This window comes from Ictidomys tridecemlineatus, chromosome 10 (genome assembly GCF_052094955.1).
Source record: "Ictidomys tridecemlineatus isolate mIctTri1 chromosome 10, mIctTri1.hap1, whole genome shotgun sequence".
In the NCBI taxonomy this organism is placed as follows: Eukaryota; Metazoa; Chordata; class Mammalia; order Rodentia; family Sciuridae; genus Ictidomys; species Ictidomys tridecemlineatus.
This window is the reverse complement of record NC_135486.1, coordinates 94441094-94458014: the sequence shown is the minus strand read 5'-3', so window position 1 is coordinate 94458014 and position 16921 is coordinate 94441094. Positions and strand designations below refer to the sequence as shown.

The following is a 16921-nucleotide window of genomic DNA, read 5'->3' as shown; positions in this document are numbered from 1 at the left end:
CTAACTAGCAGATTCTTTAACTTATTTGGGAGTCATTGTACATTTACAGAAACGTTTCATAGAGAGTAACAAAGTCCCCCACAGACACTTCCCCACTTCCCTTACATAATACCTCACATATCAGCACATTTGTCAGAAGTAGGAAATTAACATTGGTTCAAAGTACTTACTACAGACTTTACTCACATTTCACCAGCCTTTCTAAGTGTTCCCTTTCTATTCTAGGATCCCAACCACTGTCGGAAATGGTACTTAATTATGCTTATTAGTCTCTTCCAGTCTTTAAGAGTTTCTTAGTCCCACTTTTTAAGACATGAACACGTATGTTTTATAGATGTCTTTTCATTTGGGGTTTCACCAGTGTTTTCTCATGAACTGTGTGGGGTTATGGACTTGGAAGACAATCTCAGGGGGAAGTATCTTCTCATCACAGTATCAGGGGTACTGATGTGGTTGACCTTGATCACTTGGTTAAGGTGAGGTCTACTGGTTTCTTCACCCTAAAGTCACCGTTTCAACTTCACATATCCATTCAGGGCAAATAACTAAGTCCAGCCCTGACTCAGAGGGAGGAGACTTAAATTCCATTTCCTGGAGCTTAATAATAATCTGCACAGATTATTTAGAATTTTTCTGTAAGTAAGATTTGTCCCTTCTCTGCATATATTTATTTGTTCTATCAGGCATTTATAACAGTATGTACTCATAGTATTTATTTTAGTCTCTGTGCTGTAATATAATCATGTCGTTATTTATTTTGTCACTCAGACTCTCTCGGCCTTGGCCACCAGGAGTTCTTTCAGTTTGGCTCTTGTGTCCCTTTGGGTGTTGAACTCTCCTAGGACCACCTCCTTTTTCTCCTCTTTTTGAGCACTTCCTTGGTTTCTTTACACTAACAAGAAGATCCAGGCTCATCTTACATGTTTCCCTGCCCTATTCTTAAAATCAGCTTTCCAAAGAGCCCTGGTTCCTTTTGTTGGAGAATGTTACGAGAATCAAGTCCTGGGTGTTAAACGTACTCATTGCCACTGGGATGCCACTGAGTCTGGGTCATCTTAGCAGAGTTAAGACAGAAAGATTATATACTAATGCACATATGCACAAATATCCATATTTTTCCTGTATCTATCCATTTGAGCATAGGTAGATAAATTGATAGAGTAGTAGTGATAGCTCTGACTCTAACCTAGCACCACAGTACTCATCTTCCTTTTTTGGTTGTTTCTAATTTCTTTCTCTGACTGTGAAATCTGGCTCCCATTATCTATAATTTATTTATTTAACCTTAGTTTACAAAAAAAAAAGTAATTTTTCAGAAGCACTACCCTTTACCCTTGCAAGAAATACACTTACCAGCTGAAGTACAATATTTATATACAGATCTTTTTTCAAAAATTACCCAGGGTTGGGCATGTGGCTCAGTGGTACAGTGCTTATATGGCATGCATGAAGCCCTGGGTTCAATCCCCAGCACCACCAAAAAAAGAAAGAAAAACAAAAACAAAAACAGGAAAAAAAAAAAGTAACCTAGATCATCAACTCTTCCCCCCACCTTCCCTTCAATGAGGTCACACCATACATTTATAGAACAAATTCAAACTGTGAACAAATTCAGAGTTTGAATTCCATCTTGGGGTCTCTCAGTGTTGCTGTTTAGGTGTGAGGTGTATCTCAAAAGCTCATGTGTGGGACGACGCAATGAAGTTTAGAACTAAACTGATTGGGCTATGAGAATTTTAAACTAATCAATAATAATAATCCCCTGATAGGAATTAATTGGGTGGTGAGTGCAGGCAGGTAGAGTGGAGCTACAGGAAGTGGATTCCTGGGGATGTGCCTTTGGGGTATATATTCTATCCTATCCTCTCTCTTTTTCTTTCTCTGCTTCCTGGTGCTACATCCTGAGCTGCTTTCCTCCTCCTTAATATTCGGTCTCATCTTGAGCCCAGAGCCATGGATTCAGCCAGCTATGGACTGAGACTTCTCAAACTATAAGCCCCCAAATAAACTTTTCCTCCTCTAAAATTGTTCTTGCCAGGTCTTTTTGTCAGAGCAATGAAAAAAAACTAAAACACCCAGCATCCTGATTGATTAAAAAAAGAAAAATACATACAATGAAGTTCATTCTCTTGGCAAATGGTTCTACAGGTTTTGACATATTCACAAAGTCAGGTACCCACTACCCAGTACAATAGAGAACAGTTCCACTGACCTAACATTTCCCTTGCGTGGTCCTTTTGTATTCAAATCCTTTGCTAACCCCCAACAACCACAGATCTATTTTCCATCACTGTAGTTTTGCCTTTTCCATATTGTTACATAAATGGAATCATGATATCTCCAGGGTCCGGCTTCTTTCATTTAGCAAAATGCATTTGAGATGTCCATGTTGTGAGAATCACTAGTTTGCTATTTTTATTGCTGGGTCATATTCCATTGTATTCCAGAGTTTGTTTATATATTCCCATGCTAAAGAATATCTTTGTTGTCTCTGAATTTTAGTGATGTTTGATAAAGCTTACCATAAACATTGGTTAACTTGTTTTTGTGTGAATATTAAATTTTCAATTTACCTAGAGAGATGCTAGGAGTGTGGTTGCTGTTTGTATGATAAGTCTAGGTCTGACTTTGTAAGAAACTGGCAAGCTATTTTCTAAAGCGGCTGTACCATTTTACATTCCCATCATTGATGAATGAATGTTTTTTTCTGCTCTGTGTTTTCATCAACATTTGGTATTATCAGTTTGATTAATTTTAGCAATTCTAATTGGTATTAAAATGGCAGTTTTAATTTATAATTTCTTAGTGACAATTGATATTGCTCATCTCATCAGGTTTATTTTCCATCTGTACTGCTTCTTTAGTAAAGTGTCTGTTCCGATGGTTTGCCCATTTTTTTTAAATCGGGTTGTGGTTTTTTTTTTTGCTTATTAAAATTAAATTCAAATTTCAAATTAAAATTTTAAGGTGTGTGTGTGTGTGTCCACATATACATATGTTTTCTGGATGCAAGGCTTCCTTTAGACATGTGATTTATAAACATTTCCTTCAAACTGGCTGGTCTTTTGTTTTCCTAACATTGTCTCTTAAGGAGCAAGTTTATAATTTTGATCAAGTTCAATTTTTTATTTTTCTTTATGTATTGTGCTTTTGTTATTACATCTAAAAAAAATCATTGCCAAACCCAATATCTTGCAGATTTTCTATGTTTACTTCTAGAAGTTTTGTAGTTTTGCTATTTATATTGGGTCTTTGATTAGTTTGAATTATTTTTATATGAAGTATGAGGTATGTGTCCTTCATGTGTCTTTTAAAATTTTTGTTGCTTTTTGTTGTTATTCTACATACAGTCGTTGTTCCAGTGCCATTTATTGGACAAATTATCACTTTTCCATTTTTATAAAAATTCAGTTGATTACATACCTGTGGATCTGTTTCTGGCACCTCTATTCTGTTCCATTGATCTCTGTATCACTTTCCACAAATACCAACCTGTCTTGATTATCACAGCTTTAGATTGTCTTAAAATCAGGTAGAGTGAATTTTTCAATTTTGTGCTTTTTAAAGACTAGTTTTAACTATTTCTTGTCTCTTTGATTTCCATATATGTTTTAGGATCATCTTTTTTTATATTTTAAAAACAGTTTTCTTGGATTTTGACTCAAATTCCATTGGACTTACAGATCAAATCATAATAATATTAAATGTTCAAATCCATGAACATTGTATTTTCCATTTATTTAGATCTTCTTTGATTTTCCTCTATTTTATAGTTTCCAGCATACAGATCCTACATATTTAAATTTAAGTACTTGACTTTTATGTATGAGTGTAATATTTTTTAAAAAATCTCAAATATATGTTTTACTGTTGATTTTTAAAAATATGAATGGTTTTTGCATATTGACCTTGAATGCTTCAAATTTGCTAAATATGTGCTTTTGAAAAAGAAAAAGGCACCTAATCTGTTCTTATTTTTTGACTGACTAGTAAAGTATCTATTTCAAACATTTTGAAAAAGGTGTTCAAAGAATTAAGTCTATACATGTTAGCATATTGTAGACATTTCACAGAAGACCCATAAATGTCTCCTATATAACAGAAAAGATTCTCAGTCAACTTGAAATAAACAAAGTAACAATTTAAACCATGCTGAGATACCATGCTTCATCTCTCAGATTGGTAATATTGAAATTTTCATTAACAGTGTGCCTGCCAAATAGTGATGAGAGAGATCTATCTTCCTAATATGAGCTCAGGTGGAAGAAGAAATTTGGCAATATCTAGAAAAATTATACAATTGCTTTGACCCAGCAATTACATTTTTGGGGAATTTGTTCTACAGGCTCTAACAAAGGTACAAATAACATATCACAAGATTATTAATTATAATGTTTACAATAGGAGAATTAAATTTCATGTACCAATATAAAGTACTATTAATAAAATTTCAATGTTAATTTTACCTCTATCTCATTTTTTCAAATTTTAGTTTTTGTATGTTTATAGTTTACGTAGCATATTAATACAAAAGTGCAGACGTATGATTTATGATTTAGTATACACAACCTGCTGTTGGTACATGCTTTGCTTTCCTTATTGATGGGATTTGTGATAAGCTTTGGAGACTGCTACTTTAGATGTCATCTCTCACTTGTATGGAAGGCCCTGGCCAAATTCTGGGTGAAGAGGACTTTTAAAGAGGAAGAAGAAAAAAGAGAGAATGTAGTTACATTGGCTTCAGAACACAAAAGTACGTGGTGTTATAACCTTAAGTCCCTAAAGGCAGAATTCTAGAATCTCTAGGAGACAGGAAACAAAGAAGTTAAGAATTCTACTTTCTCTAAGGCTCTAGAGAAAGGTCCTTGAGTGAGAAAAGGATCACTTTTACCTGGCAAGAATCAGAAATGGCTTCAGGGGATGCAGGAAGCTCTTGTGAGCTGCCAATCACTGATTGAGTAAGTAGAGTCCAGATTCTTCCACCAGATCAACTGAGAAATCAGTCCCTGGGGCAGGCACCAGGAATCTGCCTTTTCAAAAAGACCAAAATTACTTTGATGAAGTCACCTATCCCAAAGAACAGCAATGATAACCCTAACCTTGGCTTGAAGGATGTAGAACATTATGCTTGGGGCTACTGTGTGGATTGCTGTGGATTTTGTTTTGATATATTTAAGAACAGTAAAATTCTAAGGCAGGAGATGGAAACTAACTTTATTCATACTCTCTGTATCTTAAACCGCATTTATCTGTTCCTAATGTGATGCTATAGACTAGCATATAGGAACTAGCACACTTTTTCTGTAAAGAGCCAGATAATAAATATTTTAGTCTTTGTGGTCTAAATGGTCTCTGACAAACTATTTAACACTGCCATTGCAGTGCAGAAAGCAGCCATAGACCCTTTATTGCCAAATGAGTGAAGCTAGGTTCCAATAAAACTTTGTTTGCCAAAGCAGGAACAGTTTACTGACAATTGCTATTCACAGTATATGTCACCTTATTGCTCAATGACTTTAAAGCGCATATTATATTTGCCTGGTTTGGTCTTGCTTAAAATACTCATTCTTGTTTATAGCTTAGCTGCTCAACTGGGGAGACTAGTCCCAGTGATGGAAACTAATAACTGGAGAAGTTTCTAGCCAAGTGCAGAAAATATTTTTAGATGAAAAGCTGCATGAATATCAAGGTAGTGTCCTGAGCAGTTAGCAGACATTTCACTTCCCTATCGTTTGCAGCAAGGTTATTATATTGGGGAAGACATGTTATTTCAAGGGAGGAAGATCTTGTTGAAAACTGGTAGCCAGCAACAGATGGAGCTCTTGGTTCTACTCTCATCTTAAATAAAGGGTCTCTTTATGGACCCTCCCACCCAACCAACACCTTTCTCTCATGACCTATTGTCATCTCTCCCCACTTGTTCACCAGACACCAGAATTTTTTTGTTTTGTTTCTGTTTTTGAATACCAGGGATTAAACTCAGGGGCACTCGACCACTGAGCCACATCCCTAGCCCTATTTTGTATTTTATTAGAGACAGGGTCTCACTAGTTGCTTAGCGCCTGGCTAAATTGCTGAGGCTGGCTTTGAACTCGAGATCCTCCTGCCTCCGCTTCCCAAGCCTCTGGGAATACACCTCACCCAGCAGACACCATAATTTTTTGCAGGCCCACTGGGGCAGTAGTGAAGGAATGCCCCATCACCAACCAAAAAAGAAACATTGTATTTGCAATAAAGGGCAAAAGACTGGCATTTTTGAAGCAGCACTTCCACATTTGGAAAGGCATCAAGCAAAGAGAATGGAATAGAGATAAGGTACTTGATCTTCTTCCTTCAGTAAACCCCAAATGATAAATCTAAAGGTTGTCCACACAGGCCCATGTCTATTTCATCTCTGGCTGCAATGGGGCATCTGTTTCTGCAAATAAAGGGAAAGCTTCACACTTTGTATTCTATATTTTTCCTATTCATAGAAAATGGGGATGCTAGAAATGACCCCTGTGCTTTCCACCCAATGTCAATGAAGGAGGGTTCATTTCTTTGCTTGTCAGATACTAGGAACACAGCTTTGACCCGAAAGTAACTGCGCAGGAAAGCACAAGACCCGGCAATCCTATTCCTTTCCTGAATTTTCTTTCTTTCCCCTGGATGGAAGTTCTGAACGACTAAAAGTGAAAGGAGGTGCCTAGGTAGAGCTGTTCATGGCCGTGGAAAGCTGATGGTAGAACAGCCACTCCTTTTCCACTTTAACTAAAAAATCTGGAGTTCAGATTTGCCAATAATTTACCAAGGCTGGTAAATTATTCATTAGTCCCCCAAGGTGTCACTGAAGACCCTGTGATCTACTGGTCCTAAGATGACTTATTCTTTTACTAGGTTTTGAAAGTTCCTCTTGGTGACAGAGGGGATCATAGAATCAATCCAAATTGTCTAACTGGTTTCCTGATCTTTGACAGGTTCTGCCTCCAACAGCCTTGGGGATGAAGGCTGCTGGCATCTTGTCCCTGATTGGCTGTCTGGTCACAGTCACAGACTCCAAAATCTACACTCGCTGCAAACTGGCAAAAGTATTTGCCAGGGCCGGTCTGGACAATTACCAGGGCTTTAGCCTGGGAAACTGTGAGATTTCTTCATCCTTATTCTCTTTCTATCCTTGACCTCTCTTCTGAGATGTTGCAGGTGCCATTCTCACTCCCTTCTGTTTACACCCAGGGTTTTTATGCTCTGCCCCTCCTGGAGGTGACTGCTTGGTCATCACAGATTCTTTGCTTGCTCTCCCTCCCGGCCTCCTCTCCCTCCTCCCCTCCCTGTTCCTGGAGGCCTGTATTTATGTCAGCAAGGGAAGGGGAAAATAATGTATTTTCCCCTACTGGCATGGGGTGAGGAGGACCTGGGTTTGGGGATAGGTTGGGCTCAGCCACTGACTGGGTGTGCAGCTTCAAGTGCAGCATCCCTGCACCCCCTGAGCCATTCATGTACCCCACCAATATACCACCTTCCCTGCCCCCTCCCCCAAGGTCTACCAGGAGGAGGTGATTAGATGCCGTTGCATTTCCCCGACTGGCCTGTCTGGACATTTCTCTCCGCAGGGATCTGCATGGCATACTATGAGAGCCGCTACAACACCACAGCTCAGACTGGCCTGGATGATGGCAGCATTGACTATGGCATTTTTCAGATAAATAGTTTCACGTGGTGCAGAGATGCAAAGCTGCAGGAGAAGAACCACTGTCATGTTGCCTGCTCAGGTACAGTTTTGGTTTTCCAAAAATATCCTCCTAGACAAAGGCAGGAAAGCTGATGGTAGAACAGCCACTCATATTCCACTTGAACTAAAAAATCTGGAGTTCAGATTTGCCAATAATTTACCAAGGCTGGTAAATTATTCACTAGTCCCCCAAGATGTCACTGAAGACCCTGTGACCTACTGGTCCTAAGATGACTTATTCTTTCTAAGATACTTTTTAATAAGCCCTGCACAAAATCTAGGGAATGGATAAACTAGAGTTCTGCCATTTCCTGTATAAAGACATCCTATATTTTGGGTAAGAAAGAGAAAGGTCTTTGCCAGCTCCTTTCATGAACAATTCTCCCCAAGAAGGTAGCTTGAGCTTCTTTGTGTGGAATAAAACAAATGAATGCTCTCAACATGTCTTAAACAATGGAACTTAAACCAGAATTCACTTCTGACTCTTCTGCTTCAGTCCGTCAAGAGACTTGTGCGTACAGCGTTGAAGATATTAAGATGCTTTGGGCACAAGTCCTGTTTTACAAAGGCTTTAGGCAATGAGAAAAGAGAATCTGTGTTTACACAGGGTTAAAGAAATAACTGTAAACAGGTATGGATTGATGGCTGTAGGCTTCATGGGAAAGTGACATTGAGAAAATCATGGAAGCTTCTGGAGACAAAATGTTATTTGACCTGGAACTGGAAGAAAGACAAGAATTGGGTGTTCAGAGTTAGAAAAGAGTCCTTCTCGGCAAAGGGAAAAACCAAATGATAAGAGCAACAAGTGGGAAGGGCTGGGGTACGGTCTGGAGTCGTGCGACATTCTCCTCAACTGGAATAAAGGGAATGGAGGAGAGGACTCCAGGAAGCGTGGTTGGAAATGCTACCCGATCCTGTAGGGCACTGAAAGCCAGGCTGAGGAGCTTGTACTGACTTCTTCCTGCAATAGGAAGCAGAGAGAGATTAGACAAGGAAGCCCTGCCTACGAGAAAGATTCATCTGCCTACAAGGGCATAAGATAGATTAAAGAAGCAGCCAGCGAAATGGCACTGCAACTGAAAGATGGTTATGGCTGGGAGCATGGAGAAGAAGGGACAAATATAAGAGCCACTCAAGAGGCAGAAAGAGTTCAGACGATGATGTTCTTGCTTCCTCTCTCACTACAATGGGAGTCCCATGGGGGCAAGGAGTTGTGTCTATTTCATTCACTGATACATCCTCACAGCCTACAATGGTGGTTGGCCATTATAGGTGCTCAATAAATATTGATGCGAATAAAGAATGAGGAACAAGGGTAAAGTCAGAGAGTCATAAAATATTTTATGGCGAATTCTTTGGGAACGGGAAATGAATTGTATTTTAATTTCTCCTTGCCACATATAAGATCATTAGTTCATGGGTTTGAGTGTATGAATGACTGAACCATACATTAATTTATCTAGGAATTGTTCCTACTCCTACATTAATGCAGAATAGTCATGACCTCCGGAGGCAGATCATAAGAGTATTGATCAACCCTTAATTAGAACACTCGTTTTGGGAGCCAAAATCTATCTCCTCGTCCCTTTCTTCCTTTAAATCTCAGTTTTTCCTTCTGGATTTGGTCAAAACAAATTTGTTCCTTTTTATACATGGGAACTTTATTAAGTGTCTGCAAATGCTGGGGTCTCCAGTTTCCAATCTGCTGAACCAAAGGTGTCTTCCTACTGGGTGACTTTTCATCCCCTCTCTGTTGGGTCAATCTCATTAGCATAGAAATTGCCAGCAGGCACTTGCAAATTAAAAATGGCGACTAGATAAGTGTGATTTCATTTTATTTGTCACATATTTATCATCTCCAACTCTGCTAATTCCTGTGGGGGTGGATTCATTTGGACAGGTAGTTCAGTGATTTTATTTTCTTTCAGCCTAAAGAATTTCTTTTAACTATTTGGTTGTCGTTACCGGTAAGTTCTCTTTCAGCTTTTGCCTCCTGAAAATGTCTCTATTTCACTTTCTTTTTTGAGGGTCTTTTTTTAATATGTATAAATTCTATGCTGATAGGCTTTATTTTCCTCTCAAGTTGTTAAAGATGTCCATTGTTCTTGGCTTGCCTGATTAACGATGGGGAATCAGTTTTCTTTTTTTGATACTGGGGATTGACCCAGGGGTGCTTAACCACTGAGCCACATCCCCAGCCTTTTTTGTTTTGTTTTGTTTTGACAGCCCAGCTGAATTTTATTTTGATAAGCCCTTAAACTTCACTAAAGAAATCCTAGAGTAGTCCTCACAGTATGGATAGTTAGGTCCTACTATCCAAAACATGGCTCTTCTTGGGTGTCTTTTTTGCATGCTCTAAGGGTTTAGGAAGGTCTCCTCCCTCTAGCTCCTCAGAAATCAAACATCCCCCAGCTCTGTGTGAGAGCGCTGTAATTGTCCACCTCCCGTCCTTGGGCTCTGCCTAGGCTCATGGAACCTTACCTTCACATACCCCAGTGAGCCTTCAGCCACAGGCTCCGTGGTATCTCTATCAGGTTTCCCATGCTCTTTTACTGAGAAGCTTTGTAAAGATCTTCTCCACAAATCCCATGTGCCATGGCCTCTGACCTCTGTTTCCACCTAGTATGCCCTCCCCTGCCTGGTTCTACCTCCTGGGTCTCCTCTGAGCAGCAAGTCCTGGCAAACCCAAGAGTCACCTCATTTGTTTTCTCTCTCTCTCTCATGACTCTGCACTGTCAGTTGTTCAATATCTGAAAATATTCTTTTCATAGATTTCTCTCCAATTTTCTAGCTGTGTCCAGACAGGAGGAAAATCAGTTACTCCATCATGGACATGATTGACTTTACATGCACTTTACTAATTTATCATTGGTTCAGTGTAATTCCCAATGAAGGAAGCTTGGAGAAAATGTTTATCTGCAAGATGATCCTTGCTAGATGATCTTCTTTATTACCTAACATCTGCAAGATGGTCTTTGGTTCTAGGAAATTAAAGTGTCTGATGGTTTGAAGGGTAAGAACATTCGTATCTGTTTTCTTGTCATAAACAATATGAAATTTTTAGGGACAGTTCTAAAACAGAAAAAAAAAATAAATTGGATTTTTTTTTTTATCCTAAACACCTCTCAGAGACACATCTCTTTTAGCCTCAGGCCAGAGACTCTTTAGTTATGAAAATGTCATTTCATCCCATGTATTACAGAAGTAGGTATATTGGTCATGGAAACCTGAAAACAAGTTAGCATTAGCGTAAGTTTATAAGAAATGGCGGCATCAATGTATGGATAGTATATAAGCACCTCATGCCCATTTCTGATATATCTTCCCACTCCAAATTGTATTCCTAAAATTCCTATCTACCTTCTTCAAACTACTTAGCCAGATATTTAAAAAGCTATGTTTGCTATGATTTGAATGTGTTTCCCAATGTAATTCATATATGAGTGGTATTGGGAGATGAGTGGTATTGGGAGATGAGTGAGATCATGAGGATGGGTATCCAGGATGGCATTAGCATCTTCATAAGAGGAAAAGGGATCCTAGCTGACATGCTGGCTCTGTCTTACCATGTAATAATGCCCTCCTCCTTGTTATAATTCAGTAGGAAGGCCCTCACATGATATTGCGCAGATACCAGCACCTTTTTCTTGGATTTCCCAGCCTCCAGAACCATGAGACAAATAAACTATTATTTTATAAATTATTTGGTCTCAGGTGATTGGTTATAGTCACAGAAGACAGACTAAGCCAATATTCATATGTATAAATTAAACACGTACACATGCATATGTAAACACACATAAATATATGTACACATAGTTTACAAAATTCCTGGCCTAGTGGCAATCTCTATTTTCTTCAAACAGCCACAGGCCTTGTTAAAATAAGAGATATTTAGAAAAAAGGAGGAGATTACTGACTCATCTATGTAATCTCATCCACTTACCTTAATCTTATTTCTTATCAGTGTGGTGTAAGAGTTGGCCTTTGTGACTTTTGAGAGGAGAAAGAGCTATAAATCATGGGAAGGGTAACTATATTTTGGTTGGGAGGTAAGAGGATGCTGGGGAGAGACAGATTTTGAAATAGAACTAAGTTAACTGAAAAAAAAAAAGTAGTTCTTTTTGAATAGATTGTTGCTGTTTTCTGTTGTTAGATGTGGGAGAATAAACCATTCTCTCTAATACTACTTAGCTTTCCAGCATAACCCTTTCTTTATTCATCTTTGACTAGGCAGAATTGTCTATTTAAAGTAAATTGAGCAGAAACAATTACTGGCATGAATCCTTATAAAAACCTGCTGTCTGAGCTCATTTCTGCCCCTCTGCTGCCCCTCTGTGGCGATTTCATTGTGTTTTAACATCTCAGCACTGTGTTAGGTTCATTTCCTGGTTTCCATCTTCTTAATTCACATTCCTAAGAAAATTCAGGCAAACCTGAGTAGCATTTTTAAACAATATCATTTGAATAATGAAATGCTATAACAAAATTGGACACTGAAAAAAAAAAAAAAACCTTCACACTGTGGTGTTCTCCTCCTGGGTCTGCATCCCCGCAGCCTCCCCTGAATCCTTACAGGGCGTCTCCAGCTAAGCAAACTGCTTTGCTCCAAGTCCAGACCCTGCTCTTGGCATAAGCGCATGGGATGTGCTCCAGTCCTGGAATAACAGAATACAATCTGCTGCTGCTTCACTGACTCTAATCCGTGTCCTTTCCACTCCTTGAGATCTCACTGATCCTCCTTTTCCTAGGATTTATGCCCAACCATTTCTAAACACAAGCTACAGTATCTCAGCACCGATCAGGTGCTAGTGCATGAAAAATACAGTATTTCTAAGTAATCTGAATTGTATCCCTTGCCAAACAAATTTGAATCTGCTTATAGGTACATAAAAATGTTTATATTATTATCAACTTCCTTAACTTATAGTATCCTATATGCAGGAAGCCTTGCTTAACTAATCCAGTATGCCCAAGGAAAAATTCCACTTTTAACTAAGTTCACAGAATAATTTGGTATTGCAGTGCTCTACTGAAATGCAAAATTTTAGGCTGATATTTTTCTTTGAGGTTTTTCTTTTGGGAGGATAATAAGAATAATGTATTTCTATTGTAGAAATCTTTTAGAAAATACACAGCAAAAATTTAAGAGTATTAATGATCTCACAAGAGCTAATCCTTAAAATACTGTAAATTTATGATATCTTTTTTTTCCCTAAACCAGTGCTTTCCACTAGCACTTTCTGTAATGATGGCAGTATTCTCCATCTGCACTGTCCAACATGAGAAACACTAGCTATGAGGGGCTATAAAGCAAATGAAATGTGTAGCCACAGCAACTGAGGAAATGGCATTTTTAAATAAATAATTAACCTTAAATACAATTAATTGTATTTAAGGTTAATTAAATTTATTATGTATTATTTTAAAATTTACTTCCAGATTTATTGAGGAATAATTGACATTATATATTTCTAAGTATTTAATGTATACAGTGTGATAGTTTGGTGTCTGTGTATATTGTGAAATGGTTACTAAAATCAAGTTAATTAACATATGCATCGCCTCCCATAGTTACCGTGTGTGTGTGTGTGTGTGTGTGTGTGTGTGTGTTTGTGAGATAAAATTTAAGATCTACTCACCACTTCAAGTATACAGTACGTGCAGTATTATTAACCACAGTCCTCACCGCTGCACATTAGGTCTCCAGAGCTGATTCACCTTATAATTTACAGTTGGTAACTTTGAACCAACAATGCATTTCCCCCAATCCCAGCCCCTGGCAACCTCTGTTCTATTCTTTGCTTCTATAAGTTCAACTTTTTGGATTACACTTACAAGTGAGGTCACCAGTATTTTTCTTTCTGTGTCTCACTTCTTTCACTTAGTGTAATGTCCTCCAGGTTCAACATTCGTGTTGTCATAGATGTCAGGATTTCCTTCTTTTCATGGCTGCATAGGATTCCAGTATACACCCCATTTTCTTTATCCATTTATCTGTGAATGGAAATAAGTTAAATTAAAACAGTCAGATGTGGTTGTGGCTAACATATTAGGTAGTGTAACCTTCAACAAATATTATTACAATATTGGCAATTTAATGTCACCTTGGGAACATTTTCCCTATATTAGGAACCCTCCTGTGAAAACCTGATTTTGATCATTCCTTATTTCATTATATGAAGTAATTTTTATTAATCAACAACTTAGTATGAGGTAATTAGATTTTTCCATCCGAACTTGTATAAATAAAATGACAAGCAAACCACTTTAGAAACAAATCTTAGTCTAGAGTCCCCATTTTCTTAGGATTGATTCAAAAAAGGACATAAGTAGTGAAAGGATAGGAACCTCTTTGAGGCTCTTTACTGTCAGCTGCTCCATTGCTTTTTCTGAAAAGCTGGACCCATCATCTTCTCACCAGCAAGTACTCTGGAGTGCCTTTCTCATTGCACCCTTGGCAACATTAATCATTATCTAGTTCTCTTTAAAAAAAAAAAAAACTTGGCTTAATTGATAAATTAAAATGATATCAAGTTGGATTTTGGATTTTCCTGTTCTTGATCGGCAGTCATGGGGGTCCTAACGATGGTCCCACTCTAAGGAAAGACACATTGCCCCAGCTGCATTTGTGTGATGAGCAGACAGTGCACCTACTACCTTCTTTGGGGTCTGTTTTAGCTGCAGAGGGCTCCCTCAGCTAAGGTGGGGAGCGCACACTGGGACTGAGGGAGGCAGAGGGATCGAGACACAGCCTTTTGGGTCCCACATGAGCAACTCAGATGGGCGATACTCACACCAGGGCTCCTGACCAGGTTGCCTTTAGCTTCATTGATTTCCTATCATAAGTGGACATATCCCCCTGCCTGGTCCTGCTTCCTCTTTATTTTTTTCACAGGTGTGAATATCTAATAAATATTTTGCACCGCCATCCCATCCCAGCCTCTGCCCCTGGAGAATCCAGCTTCCAACAGATGTAATGTGGAACTTTTTACATTTATTTGACTTTCTCTGTCATATTTATGTTGAGGATTTTGAGACCTCTTCCAGGCAAGGAGGAATGAATACTGAATTCAATGCATACATGTCTGTTGAAGATTTGTTTTGTTTGGAGCAATGGATAAAACAATAAAGATTGGTGCATTTGGTTTAAAACTTCAAGTTTCCTGCATGTGGAAGACACCTTGAAAAAAAAAATCTAAATGGCAATAGATAAAGGTTTAATTTTTAACTATAAAGAGTTCTTACATGTCAGACTAACTTGAATAGAGAAAATGTGATACTGTCCCCTCTTACTTGTGTGTTTCATTAAGATGTAAAAACAACAACAACAACAAAATTCTCTTCTTTTGTCGTCTCTAAAACATTTCCCCAAAATCCTTCTGAAATTTTATGCAACCCAAAATGGGTATGATCTTATGTTGGAGGTGGGGGGTTGTGTATTTCATCAGTGAAGAAGCAGAACATTAACATGGCTCTGTAGGTGAAGCCATAGCTCTTCCAACTCTCTGGTTTCAAAAACAATGAGGAACATGAAGAAAACCTGATGTAAATTCCCCCTCCAAAAATTGTCTCAGCTGACCCTTATATCTCCTCTTTTTGCAGCCTTAATCACTGATGATCTCACAGATGCAATTATCTGTGCCAAGAAAATTGCTAAAGAGACTCAAGGGATGGACTATTGGTAAGAGCCTTTCCCTAGGAGACTTGGGCTTCCCTGGGCAAAATCTAGAGTATGTCTGTTCATCACGACTGTGGTGGGCTTTGCAAACCGGCCTCTGCAGCTTGGTCCGACACTGTTAAGTGACTCTTCTCCATCAGTGTGTGGGTGGGTGTTCAGGGAACACAGTAGCAGGGACGAGTGCAAGAAGGAGAGATCCACTGAGCCAGGGAAGCTTGCATTTTTACATGAAGATGTCCCAAATAATGGAGATAAGTTCTAATGTGAACCAGGAAAAGGCTCGCCCAGTCAACATAGCCAAGGAGAGGAAACTTGATTTTTCTCCAGATTTGGATAAGATTTTGGAGGGCTAAAGTAACATTTTACAGGAATTGAATATGAGCATCAATGAGAGAATGGCTCTTGCATGTCTTTTACATGATAACTCAGCAGAGAACTTCTTCTCTGGGGTTAAGCATGAGCCATTTGCTCAGGTAGGGTTTGTTGTCATCACTGAGGTAATGTTTCCAGTGAACCTTGCTCATCAGGCCACCCACTTGGGGAATCCAAGTTTCTCTATGGACTTTTAGTATAAGAATATTTGGATGGTCACATTTCTTTCTGTTGTTCCTGCTTCCCCTCCTCCTTAGGCAAGGCTGGAAGAAACACTGTGAGGGCAGAGAACTATCTGAGTGGAAAAAAGGATGTGAAGTTTCCTGAACCAGAACTGGACCAAGGATGCTTTGCACACACTCCCCGGGATGTGTAATGAATGTCAAACTTCTCCTGTTATCTTGTCTCTTTTCCTCCCCAGATTCCTTCTCAAAGTTGGAGAGGGAAAACTAAGCTCTATTTTAAGAAAATAAATATTTCCATTTAAATGTCTTCACTTCACCTTGACTTGGTTTCAATGATGTTGTAAGAGCATAATGTTGAGACTTGAAAAAATCACTCCTGGAATGTTCCATCCTAGAAGGAATAAGATTTCCCCCTTTCAACACAAGCAGGCCTGGTTCCTAAGCCTCTGAAATGGCTGTTCATTCAAAAATGAGACTTTGGAACCAAGGAAAGCACTCGGTGAGCAACTTTAAGAGGCCTGTGGGCTACAGTTTGCCAAAGCAATATTCCATACAGCCATGCTTTCCTAGTCCTGAATACATAGTATATCCCAGCTCGACGCTGCCAGAGAGAGTATTTCTGCTTCCTCAGGGAAGTCCTGATGGAAACTCTAATGGGACCAAACAGATGAAATAGCGCTGTTAACCCAACATCCAGAGACTTTCCCATATTATTACAGCATCCATTTCAATTACACCTGTCAAGTTTGAAAACCACTGAGGCATTCCTATGACAAAGTTATTTTCAGCCTTAAACCTGAAGGTTTTTATTAGTTTGGCCAGGAATCTGCTGTCTGATTATATCTAGCAGTGAGCTGAGGATCTCAGACCCCAAAGAGATATTCCCAAGTTGTCTTTTGCTATACTCATAGATGACTCCCTTCAATGGTCCACATGGGAGAGCGGCTATGCTCCTGGATTTTCTCTGTCCAGTTT

The 16921-nt window shown here is 38.8% G+C and overlaps 1 protein-coding gene across 1 annotated transcript; it reads left to right on the top strand.

Moving 5' to 3' along the window:
- Nucleotides 1–6980: 6980 nt before the first annotated feature.
- LOC101956585 (lysozyme-like protein 1) lies at nt 6981–16168 on the top strand. The gene is made up of 4 exons (XM_005334288.4): nt 6981–7119; nt 7590–7748; nt 15314–15392; nt 16019–16168. Exons 1-4 carry the CDS (start codon nt 6981–6983, stop codon nt 16086–16088), a joined length of 447 nt encoding a protein of 148 aa, XP_005334345.1. The 3' UTR covers nt 16089–16168.
- The last annotated feature ends 753 nt before the right edge of the window (nt 16169–16921 follow it).